The 13,005-nt window shown below is 42.5% G+C and overlaps 1 protein-coding gene across 3 annotated transcripts in view; it reads right to left on the bottom strand.

Moving 5' to 3' along the window:
• The window catches only part of MICALL2 (MICAL like 2), a 79,831-nt gene extending 67,114 nt beyond the window's left edge, over positions 1-12,717 (bottom strand). The window contains exons 1-3 of one of the 3 annotated variants that reach the window (XM_056806496.1): positions 12,658-12,712; positions 12,051-12,237; positions 3,938-4,081 (exon numbers count right to left, since the gene is read on the bottom strand). In XM_056806496.1, coding sequence (XP_056662474.1) covers positions 3,938-4,080 — 143 coding nt within the window. In that variant the 5' untranslated portion in view covers position 4,081; positions 12,051-12,237; positions 12,658-12,712. Of the gene's footprint in view, positions 1-3,937; positions 4,882-12,050; positions 12,238-12,657 lie in introns of those variants that run through there. The other 2 variants (XM_056806497.1, XM_056806495.1) reach the window with 2 other exon arrangements.
• Between the last annotated feature and the right edge of the window lie 288 nt (positions 12,718-13,005).

Genomic DNA, 13,005 nt, shown 5'->3' with positions numbered 1-13,005 from the left:
TCCCCAGGTGTTTCCTCACTGACTGGCCCTGAAAAGGGGACTCCCCATCAAGGAAGAACAGAGTAACACCAAGTGACTCCACAGGCAACTTACCCCAGCGATCAGGAAAGGACAGAGAGCATGTGGCTGAATAAGGCCAAGGGAAACGTCAGGGGACAAGCTCCAGGGATCTAAGAAACCCGTATAATTTAGGAGGCTTTGCTGGTGCCTGAAAGAAGATGGAAAGGAGGAAACAAGGAAGCAGCAGGAGAGAGATGAGCACATGTGGCTCAGGAAATTGGCCTAGTAACTTACACAAGCTGGCACACACATGCACACACAGCCCCCATGGTGCTCCAAGCAGCAGCAGAGAAGGGAAGCTGGGCAGAACCCAAGGAGTCCAGGAGAAAGCAAAAAGATCCATTGTATGGGGTGGTTCTGAACAAAGATGAGCACTATGCCAGGCTGGGCCATCCCACCTTTCCTTCCATCTCCCTTTCCCTCACACTGAGTAAGAGAAATGTCAGGGATTCAGACAAATTGTTGCTGAATGTGAATTGCAAACTGTCAGAAAATAGTTTTTAAAAATTGTATCAAAAGGGTGCCTAGGTAGCACAGTAGATAGAGTGCCAAGCCTGGAGATGGGAGGTCCTGGGTTCAAACTGGATCCCAGACACTTCCTGGCTATGACAACATTGGGCAAAATCCCAACTGCCTGGCCCTTGCCATTCTTCTGTCTAATATGAATTCTAAGAAGATACGGGTTCTGTTTTTTTTTTAATTGCATCAACATATAAAAAATAGTTTAATTTTTTTTTAAAGAAGGAAGGAGGGACGCAGCTGAGTGACTCAGTAGATTGAGAGTCAGGCCTAAAGATGGGAAGCCCTAGGTTCAAATCTGGCCTCAGACACTTCTTAGCTGTGTGACCCTGGGCAAGTCACTTAACCCCCATTGCCTAGCCCTGACCACTCTTCTGTATTGGAGCCAATACACAGTATTGACTCCAAGATGGAAGGTAAAGGATTTTTAAAAAATAAATGAGGGAGGGAAGGAAGGAGGGAAGGAGGGAGGGAGGAAGGGAGGAAGGGAGGAGGGAGGGAGGAAGGAAGAGGGCAGGGAGGAAGGGAGGAAGGGGAGGAAAATTCCTGGCACCCACCAGGCAATCCTCAGTCTACCCCATTGGGCCCCCTCTGCAATCACACCAACAGGGTGAGCAAATGAATTCCTGGCCTGTGGAGTTCTAGGTCACTTGCAAAGGGCAACTGAAAAGCCAGGACAAAAGTCCAGCTCTGTCCTCAGGAGACCCAGGGCTTTGTTTTCTTAGTCCCTAAACCACTGGTCTAGTCCAACCCCAATATTTTACAGTGGAGAAAACTCAGTCCCAAACTCAGCCAAGTGACTTGTTAAAGATGATACAGAGAATCCCTGGGTCATAAGATTATAAATCTAGAGATGGAAAGGAACTTAGAGATCATCTCATCTGACCACTGGTTTTATGGAGAGGGAAACTAAGACCCAGAAAAGCCAAATGATTTGCTAAAGCTCTCCCAGGTAAAAAGTGGCAGAGCCCAAATTCAAACTCAGTTCCTATGACTTTGAAGTCAAGGTACTTCATCTTTCTTATGGCTTCAAGTTCAAGGCACTTCGTACTTTACAAAATTAGCCAAGAAATCACAGGATATTTATATTTTAGTCTCTTTATCACTAAAGCAAAAATATGACATTTCAACATTTTGATAGGACATAGGAACAGCATTTGAAATGGTCCTTAGCACAGTTCATGTTCTTAGATGCTTAATGAATGTTTATTGAATTGAACTGACCCCAGAGGTCCAAACATCCTCATGTAGTCTACAACATCTCCAAGTACCCTTGGGACCAGATTAAAATGTAATTGGGAAATATTTAAGAAAATAAATTAAAATCCCCATAATATTACATTTTTAAACTAAGTCAATATCTTATGTGAAAGGATCCTCATGTGTAGACCACTGGTCTCTATTTCTATTTGAGTATAATACCACTGGTCTAGTCCAACCCCAACATTTTACAAAAGAGGAAACTCAGTCACAAACTCAGCCAAGTGACTTGCACATAAGATGATAGAGAGAATAAGCAGAAGACACAGATCCTCTGACCCCTTTTCACTGTACCACAATGCCTGGAACACTGTGTGTTTGAAGGAATGGAATAAAATCTTAACACCCTGCTGAAAATTACCATTTGAAGGAAGCAGAGCCTACACAAACATTTTCATTTCTTTTTAAGGGCAAAAAAGCATTCCTTAACTTATTTTAAATGAGGTTTTTTTAGAATAGAAATGATAACTGGACATTTCCAAATCTGTTGTAAGGAAGTTCATAGTTCTGGAGAGAGAGGAAGGGGCAAAATAAATAAAAGCCATTTTTTGAAAGGGTTTCTTGCCTTCCCTGCAGTAGCAGGAGCCAGAAACCAAGTCTCCACATGACCAGCCTAGCTTGGAGTGGCAAGCCAGGGTTGACTAGTTACCATTCATTCCCAACTCCTTGGCTTCAGCAGTCACTACAGTCTTGCTCCAAATGAGTTGTTCCACTAGTTCACTGAGGCAAGATCCCATCCCAGGGTATTCCCGAACCCTACTTTCCTGGCACTTCATTCTCCATTTTCCAAACTCCAGAATGGGAGTATTTTAAACTTACACCTCTGAAGAAATGTTTTTATGCAACTCTTTCCCATTCAGCATGACCTTGGCTTCTGCTAGGGAAGGTGGAGAGACCTGACTAGCTACCACTCTCAATGGCCCAGTAAACCCAGAGTTTAGCACCAACAACCCAGATCTTTCCAAACAAAGCCCTAGAAAACCACCTTCCAGTTCAGATCTTTCCTGAGGCATAATTCCACCAGGGGGTTATGGGTTATTTCAAGCCTAGAGGGAGAAATGCTTGGTCTAATTCCCTCCCCAACCCCCTTTCCATGTCACCAGTGGGGAAAGAAGATTCTGGTTAAGATTTGGTACTTCCTCGCTTCCAGTCAAGGATTTAGACCCCACCTCCACCCCAACTCTGCTATCCAGGTTGTACTGGCTGGCAATAACCCACCGTCTCCAGAGCTCCTAAAAGAGAGCAGGCTCCGGGCTCCTAGCCAGTCCCTGGTCTGATGGACTCTCACACATTCAGCAGAGCCTCATCCCCACCCAAACTGAGCTCCTCCTGACCTGGCCCAACTGGCTCCAGGGGAAAGAGGGACTTTTCCATCAATCCAACAACTCTGGCTCTGAAGTGTGGTCTCCAGACAAAAGAAACCTAAAGGGCGCTAATACCCACCTCACTCATCAGAGGGCCGAGAGAGGCAGGAGACATGGTAGTGGTAACTAAAGAGCTGAGGTAACAGGGTCAGGTTATTGCAGGGAGCAGTGGGGCTATGTCAAGTGACCCAAGAATCTCTGTTTTCTGCATTTTGCCAAGGAGGGAGGAGGAGGAGGAGCCTGAACTCCTGGGGTCTCAGCTTGTTGGCTATAATAACTGACATCTCTATAACTCTTTAAAGTTTTCAAAGCCCTTAACATACATTATCTCACTTACACCTCGGAAAAACCTTCTGAAGTAAACCTTCAGGCTCTTATTGTTCCCATTTTATAGGCAAGGAAAACCGAGGTTCAGAAACAGTAAGTGATTTGCCCACATTCACAGGAGTTACTGAATGGAGTGGGAGGGATTTGGTCCCAGGTGTTCCTGATTCCAATACCAGCAGGCTCTCCTCTAAACCCTTTTCAGAGAAATGCCAGACTGTGGTCAGGTCCCCCCCGCCGCCCACCCCCCTTACTTGGTGGGAGGTCCTGAGACAAAGAGAACCAGGATGCAGGAAGCTTGGTTTCATTCAAGGTGAAATGGGACAGCAGCCCGGACCTCGGTCTGGCAGATGCCAACCAACACTTGTCCAGAGCTCACAGGAGCATAGCCAAGGGCATCCCCTACTCACATGAGGTCTGGTCTGTGCCGGTGCAGGATGGCACAGAAGGCCAAGCCGTCCCTGAAGGAGGTGGTCATGTTGACGATGCTGACCCCGGGGTAGCCTTCACACTGCTGCCGGCACCACTGCTGTAAGGCCTTTATGGCAGCCATCCTGAGTCAGGAGTGGAAATGAAGCGGGAACCTGGTTTGAAGCTACCAGAGGCTGGGGAAGTCCCTCTCAGGCAACCCGATTCCTGGGTGCAGACCTGGAAAGCCAGAGCACCTCTAGGCAGGGCAGGGAATTCCAGGGAAACTCCGGGTCCCGTCGCGCCCTCGCCTGAGAGCCTAGCTCCCAGGAGATCAATTTCCAGCTTCTTAGTCTACGCGGAGAGACCACAGTGGCCTCCCCGGAGGAGGGGGCAGCGACCCCAGGGATCCAGGCAAGTTGGCCGCAGTCAGGTCCTGATCCCAGAGAAAAGAGCCAGATTCTGTCCTCTTAGAGGCTGCAGCAGCGGGGGAGAGGGGGGACCGGACGCCTCCCAGAGGGTTGAAAGTCCCGGGCAGAGTCTGGGGCTCCGGCAGGGAGTCCGGCCCCCACGGCTTCGGGGCTCCTCCCCTGCCCGCCCCCAGCTTGCAGAGGACGGCCCTGCTGCTCAGGTCCGCTGGCCGCGGGCGGCGCAGTCCCGGCGCCTGGATGAGCCTGCTCTTCTGGGCTCCCTCCCAGCCCAATTGTCCGCCGCTCCCCCAGAGCTCCGCTAGCCCAGCAGCCTCGCTCCTCTCCTCCCTCCCCCTCACCTCCCCTGTCCAGCTGGCCTGCGGGCGAGCCGGCCGTACAGCACCGGAGCGCACCGGTATCTTAGCTGCAGAAGGGAGCACGGGCGAGCGAGGCTGGGCCGCGGGTCACCCCCAACTCGCTCCCGGACAGCAGCTTTCTGGGTGTCCGGGAAGCTCTTGGCCCCTTGTGTGGGAAAAGGGGCGGAGAAGGAGGAGGAGGGAAGGGCCTAGCAAGAGGGGCGGGGCTGGCCCGAGGAAGATTGGAGGCTCCCCCAACCCCCATTCCTAAACAGAAAAGTTGGGGAATGAGGTGGAGAAAGCGGCCTAGTGAATGGTCTTGGGCGAGTCACTTTCCCACCCATGGGCCTCAGTTTCCTCATCTGTAAAACGAAGGAGTTGAACTGGAGCAAAAGTTCATAACCCTTCTGGTGCCATGGACCCTTTTGGCAGACTTTCTCGGAATAATATTTTAAGTGCATAAAAGTGAGATTGAAAAGGAAATAAATTACAATATATGGAATATAGTTATCAAAAATTTTTTAAAGTTTCACAGACCCCAAACCAAGACCTCCTAGTTACTAGATTGTTGATCTGTACAAAGCCCCCGCGCACCCCCCCCAAAAAAAACACAATGGGAGGAGAGGAAAAGGACCCTCCCACAGCACTTGACTAATCATGGTGGTTAGGGGTCTCTCGATTTCAGATGAAGTTGGGGGATTTGTAGCAACCTGGCCTAATCATCTTTTCTGAACCGGTGTTTCTAGCCCCCTAGGGATCTTTTTGAACCCTGACTCAGCTGTCTAAGTATTCATGCACAGGCTCGATCTCATTTCCAACATCCTGTAGAAGATGAGAAATTGAACTAAGTGACTTTTAAGAACTTTACTGAGCAGGCAACAAGTGTTTAATTCATTTGGCTACAAAGCCAGACTCAAATCAAGACTCGCTGATTAATGACCCCTTTCCTGAAATGCTAAAATTTTTTTTTATTTAGATATTTTATCTTCCCAGTTGCATGTACTAACAATTTTCAACATATGTTTTCCGAAATTATAAAACCCAAATTATCTCCCTCCCTCCCACCTCTCAGAGATTGTAAGCTGGGTTATATGTGTATTATCATGCAAAACATACTTCCATATTGGTCATTGTAATGAGAGAATTCTCTTGTAAAGCCAAAACCCAAAAATAAAACCCCAAATAAACTACAGTGAAAAATGATATGCTTTGATCTACATTTTGAATCCAACAGTTCCTTCTCTGGAGGTGGAGAGCATTCTTTGTCATTTAGTTCTACAGAATTGTCCTAGATCCTTGTATTGTTGAGAGCACAGTTGATTATCCCAGTCTTGCTGTTTCTGTGCACAATGTTCTCCCAATTCTGCTTATTTTGCTCTACCTTAGTTCATGTGGATCTTTCCAGCTTTTTCTGAAATTATCCTGCTCATAGTTTCTTATAGCACAATAGTTTTTCATGAACAACATATCCCATAATTTATTCAGCCATTCCCCAATTGATAGACATGCTCTCAATTTTCAATTCTTTGCCACCACAAAAAGAGCTGCTATTAAAAAATGCTACAGGATTTTAAAAGACCAGCCGCAGTAATAAATATCATTTCTATATGAAATCCTAATTTATGAGTCCCTCCTTTGCCCATCTACAAAGGTTAACACTTGAATTGGTAGGCAAGGATCAAGGGTTCCTTCCACTTACATAACAATAATTAATTTTAACTCAGGAAGAGGAATTTTCCTGACTCCAGGCCCAGGGCTCTAACCACTGCACCACCTAGCTGCCTATACAACAAAATAAACTGAGGTCTGTAAAGTTCAGTGACTTGTCCAATGTCACACTAATAATAATAAATAAAGCTAGTATTTATATGGTACTTTATAATTTGCAAAGCACTTTACAAGTTTTCTCTTTTGATCCTCCCATCTAGAGCAAACAGACTGATAAAGGTTCAGGGACTGACCAGAATTGCACAGCTAATAAATATATGAGGCAGGATTTAATCTTGGGTCTTCGTGACTCCAAGTCATCTAGCTGCCTCCAAAAGTAAGTATGAACATGACCCAAATTCAAGCCCTGGTCTTCTAACTCCAAATCTGACATTCTTTCCACCACATCAAGTCCTTCCAGCTATAATAGTTAGGAATCGAATGCAAAGACAGACGTTAAATGAGTTTCACTGTGAGATAGTAATCAAGAGAGAATTATGAAACATTGAATCTTCTCCTATCCTCTCCATAGCACCTCTGAGCCTCATTGTGGTTTCAGAATGGAAAGCTGATACTTATTTAAAGGGTTTGAGATAGCATCTGCTGATGTCCTTCCTAGAAGGAAAGAGTTGGACTATGGAAGATAAACGCAAGAGTAAAATAGTGTCTATTGTAATGAGCGTGAATTATATCCTTATCCTTTCCCTGTAATGAGGATGACACCCATGTCATAATGAAGAAGCTGCATACCCTCTGCATGCAAAGGAGCCACAGTGACTCATGATGAGCTGAGTGTGGGGACAGAAACAGGTCTTACAGAACTACAGGAAAGTTCAAAGTCAGAAACTATTATTAAGCAGCTGATATGAAATGAGATGATATGGATCTAGGACTTTACACACATTGTTCTCATTAGATCCTCATAATGACCCTGTGAAGTAGGTATACAGTGACTTGTCCAAGGTTGCACAGCTAGTAAATGAGGATAGCAGGGTTTAAGCAGAAGTTTCTTCTGCCTCCAGCTTCAGTCCTCTTTCTACTCTACCACGGAGAATGGTAAAGATAGTCAAAAAAATGATAGAATCCTTGCCCTCAAGGAATTTATAATCAGGAAGGAAGGAAGGAAGGAAGGAAGGAAGGAAGGAAGGAAGGAAGGAAGGAAGGAAGGAAGGAAGGAAGGAAGGAAGGAAGGAAGGAAGGAAGGAAGGGAAGGAGGGATAATAAATTTTAAAAAACTAAAACAACAAAAAAATACCACACCCTAAACCAGGTGAATGTATTATTACTAGCATCACACCATGAGGTAGGTGGGCGGGGTGTGCCTTTATTTTTTAAAGAGGTTGGAAAATGACCTCATAATCTGAATCATCATAAATCTAAATAAAGTATTTGATCAAGGGGAAAAAAGGAAGGGAGGGAGGGGGGAAAGGGGGAAGAGTAAGGAAGACAGGGAGGGAGGGGTAATAAATTTTAAAAATTAAAAGAAAAAATCCCATACTTTAAACCAGAGGTGTGTATTATTATTAGTATCACACCATGGGGTTGGGGTGGAGTGGCTTTTTATTTTTAAAAGTGTATGGAAAATGATCTCATAATCTGAATCATCATCATATATCTAAATAAAGTGTCTGAGCAAGAAAAAGAAGGAAGGAAGGTAGGAGGAAAGAAGGAAATAAATATTTATTAAGTGCTTACTATGAGCCAGGTACTATGCTAAATGTTTGGGATATAAAGACAAGCCAAAAAAAATAATAATAAAGTCTCTGCCCTTGAGGGAATTCTAATGGGAGATGATAGCACACAAAAATAAGCCAGAAAACAGAGAAGAAAAGTAAAGGTACAGTATGAGGGTGTCCATCCCCTTCCCCTGCCCCCTGCTCCCTAAATGGTTTTAAAATCTGAGGAACTGAGCTAGAATTAGCAGAACATAACATGTATACCAATAAGCATGCTTCAGACAGAGGAGGGATCATTAGTGATGGGAATAACAGACTCCTCAGAGATTTATCAGTACCATCACATCATTTTACAGACAAGAAAACAGGTTTTGAAGCACTTTGTAATTTTAATCTATCCATTTTAAAATATAATTTGGAAGGGAGGAGGAATGTCTATAAGGTTTCATCAAAGGAAGCCAAATCTATTGAAATTATGAGACAACTTTTTTCTCATCTAAGTTCATGGACTTCCTAAAATCTATCCAGAGATGCTTAGGAGTGCTAACAAAACTTGAGGATGAAGAAAATATTTCAACTAGAATCCATAGGAAGGAAAACTTTATGGAGAAAACTGTCCCTGAGTTGAAACTTAAAGGAAGAGCAAGATTTAAACCAGCAGAGGTGAGATAAAGAGTGTATTTCAGGCAAAGGAATAGCTTATGGCAATATAGGGGCAGGAGCCTCCCAGGGAAGATCAGTAAGCAGCCAATTATCCAGTTTGGCTAGAACATAGAAGACATTAAGGAGAATAATTCAAAGTAAAATGGGAAAAGTAGGTGGGAGCCAAATTGTGGAGGTTTTTAAAAGTCATAAAGAGTTTTTATTTTTATCCTATAGGCAATAGGGAGCCAGAGGAATTTTTTAAGCAGGGAAATGGTGTGGTCCCTGGGTTTGAATAGTGAAGCAACTTTGGGGAGCCTTTAATTTGAAGGGGAGGGATAGCTCAAAAAAACACCACCTTGGGAAGCCCCTAAATTATCTTCCTTCATTCTTGTGCACCATTAACTTAATGTATCATATTATTTCATCATTGATCTTTGGCACTAATAGTCATCATTTGCATACTTTATAGTGGTTGGGTTAATCAGTCAGCCATCAATAAGCATTTCTTAAAATGCTTATTATGTGCCAGGTATTATGCTAAAGGCTAAGGGTTAATGACTAAGAATGAAAATGATCTGAAGTCAAAGAACCTAGGTTTGAATTCTAGTTCTGATACCAGTGTTACCTTAGTTGTTGTTATTGTTCAATCACGTTTGAACCTTTATAGGTTTATATATATATATTTGGGTTTTCTTTGCAAAAACACTGGAGTGGTTTGCCATTTCCTTCTGCTCATTTTACAGATGAAGAAAATGAGGCAAACAGGATTAAGTGACTTGTCCAGGATCATACAGTTAGTAAGTGTCTGAGGTCAGATCTGAACTCAAGAAGACCAGTCTTCCTAATTCTAGGCTTAGTACTCTGTCTACTGTGCCACCTGACTGCCTTTGCACGCCATTAGCCCCTAGAGCCTCGGGCTTCATCACCCCATTAGACTACGTAATCTCTAATGCCCCTTCCTTCTCTAAATCCTGTGATCACAAGTAATACCCAATGAAATTGCCTGTTGGTTGCGGGAAGAGTGGGTGGAGGGCAAGGAGGGAAATAATGTGATTATTGTAACCAAGGATTAATGTTCTAAATTGACTAAATAAATTAATTCAAATGGGAATAAAAAAATAAATCCTATGATCAGAACTATACATGAAGGAAATTTGGAGACAAGGTAAAGGATAGATTAAAGAACAGAGAGGCTAGGGAGACCAGTTGAACAACTATTATAATAGTCCAGGTGAGAGGTAATGGCATTATGAGGTCATAGTATTTTAATTGCTGTTATTGGGGAAACTAGGTAGCTCAATGGATAGAGCACCAGGCCTAGAAATGGGAGGTCCTGGGTTCAAATGTGGCCTTGGATACTTCCTAGCCATGTAACCTTGGGCAAGACACTTAAACCCCAATTGCCTTAGCCCCATGGTGGCAAACCTATGGCACACCTGCCAGAGGGAGCACTCAGAGACAACTGCTTCCCTCCCCCTCTCCACATGTGCCTGAAGATACCACTCATCCCTCTAAAAGGTTCACCATTACTGGCCTAGCCCTTACCACTCTTCTGCCTTAACATCAATATTGATTCTACAACAGAAGGTAAAAGTTTTTTAAAAAAAGAGAGATCAAAGAAATAGGTTCACTAGACCAACCACTTAATTATACTATCATAGACAAGTCATTTTTCAACATCGTTGAGCCTTAATTTCCTCACCTGAAAAATGGAAATAACGAATATTTGTACTCCCTAATTTTATCTATTAGTCTCAGCTTTGTCCTCTGGCAAAAACAAAGAATATAGTATCTAATACTTTTTTCCTCAAGAAAATCCCTCAGATATTTAGTAAGCAATCCCATCCTTTCCCTAATTCTTCCATTCTCTAGGCTAAATAACCCATGTACTCCTTGGCCCCAAACCAAAGATTCTGGGTTTTCATGAATCTGGTTCATTCTTGGGGGCCTCCCTACTTATCAGAATGTGTTTTATAAGTTGTAGAGAAAAGTAGGGTGCCGTTATAATCATTAGCAAGAAAGAGCAAGGCAAGGTAAATAAAGGATTGGTTGGTCTTAGAGCCAAAACCTGGGTTCAACCCCTACATCTGATAAATACAAATTCCATGACCATAGACAATTCATAACCTCTCAGTGTCCCCAAGTAGCTTTCTGTTACCTGTGTGACCCTGGGCAACTCACTTAACCCCCATTGAATAGCTCTTACCACTCTTCTGCCTTGGAACCAATACACAGTGTTGATTCTAAGATAGAAGGTAAGGGTTGAAAAGAAAGGTGTTTTCCATCCTTCATTTTCAGAGGACCACTGATATGGGGTGAGGTAAAGCGAGGCAGAGTTGTATAAAGTCTTTGGCCTCAGTCTGCCATAGTTATTGAAGTCCATTTGTAGGAATCAGCTCCGTAAAAATGGAGGTGACCTTTAAACATTTTTGTTGTTGCTCAGTTGTTTCAGTCCTGTCTGACTCTTTGTGACCCCATGTATTTTCTTGGCAAAAATATTAGTGGTTTGCCAGTTCCTCTTCCAGCTCATTTTACGGATAAGGAAAATGAGACAAACAGGGGCAAGTGACTTGCCCAGGATCATATTGCTAGTAAGTGTCTGAGACCAGATTTGAACTCAGGAAGAAAAGTCTTCCTGATTACAAACTTATCCCTCTATCCACTGTGGACTTAGTTGCTCCCTTTAAATACTAGGGAAGAAGGCAGCAAGGTAGCACAGCTGATATAGGACTAGGCCTGGAATAAGGAGGAACTGGATTTAAATCTGACCTCAGATACATCCTAGCTGTGTGACTCTGGGGAAGTCATTTACCCCTGTTTGCCTAGCCCTTGCCCTTCTGTCTTAGAGATGTTACTAGGATATAAAGTAATGGTTTTATATAAATTTTTATATATTTATTTTAATATATTTAATATATTATTTATTATATTTAAATATTCTTCTCAATTCTTTACACAATGTAATTATATAATATAGTATATAAAATTATATTTAACATTATATAAATATAACATATAATATTATTAAATATATAAAGACTCGAGAAGGATATTTAAACATATGGTGTAATAATAATATTATATAACATTATGTTGAACATTATATAGAATATATAATAATATAATGATAATATATTTAAAGACTTGAGACTATTTAAATATATCTAAATTATAAATATAATAATACATATTTATATAAAATTATATTTAATATTATATAAGTATAATATAATAATAAATATATATAAAGATTTGAGAAGAATATTTTAAAAATAGAAGTGAATAAACAAGTAGAAATACCATCTCATTAAATTATCTTACCCAAAGATGTCAATGTTTAGCTGAATGGAGGCTTCTAATGTGCCAGGCAGACTCTCCACTGTTCAACATTTTTCCCAACAATATGTTGATGACAGATATCATGCTTATCAATTTTCTTAAATGCGGGAGAAATAGTTGAGATGTTGAATGATGGAATCAGCATCCCAGAAAATCTTGGTATGATGAACTGAATACAAGATGAAATTTACTAGTGACATCATAAATATAGAGCTGGCCTTGCAGTTACGAAGACCTGACTTCTACTCCAGCTTCTGTTACCTGTTAGCCATGTGATCATAAGCAATTTATTTAATTTAGTAGACTTTAGTCTTAGCAGTAGACCAGGCAATTTTCCAAAATTATAACTTGCAGACAAATAATCTTCATTGAAGGAGGGAGTTTCCATGCTAAGAATGCCCAGTTTTGACCCCCCCCCCAAAAATCACAGATCAAGCCTCTTTACCCTTTCCCTATCTGAAAGTTACATGGAGATCCAAAAATTCAGAGGACAAAGGACAAATTAGAAGGGCAGCTAGGTGGCACACTGAGTCTGGAGGCAGGAATACTCATCTTCCTGAGTTCAAATCTAACCTCAAACATATCTTACCTCTGTGACCTTGGGCAAGTCCTTTGACCCTATTTGCCTCAGTTTTCTCATCTGTGAAATGACTGGAGAAGAAAATGGTAAACTACTCCAGTATCTTTGCCAAGAAAACCTCAAATGGGGTCACAAAGAGTCAGGTATGACTGAAACCACTGAACAAAAACAAATGTTTCTGGGGAGGCCAGAGCACACTGGCTTTGTTGCTTATCCTAGGATTCTCCTGTGGTGTGGGTCTCTAAGCCTGGAAGCATGATGGAGGTTGTCTACCAGAGATAGATTCATTTATGCCAACGTGGCAGTGGGGAGCACTAGATCATGAGAGAAGAGCATATCAGAGATAGGATCCTGGGA

The sequence above is a fragment of the Monodelphis domestica genome, chromosome 7 (assembly GCF_027887165.1).
Source record: "Monodelphis domestica isolate mMonDom1 chromosome 7, mMonDom1.pri, whole genome shotgun sequence".
Taxonomy (NCBI): Eukaryota; Metazoa; Chordata; class Mammalia; order Didelphimorphia; family Didelphidae; genus Monodelphis; species Monodelphis domestica.
Note: the sequence above shows the minus strand (reverse complement) of the source record. Positions and strands in the feature narration are given on the sequence as shown.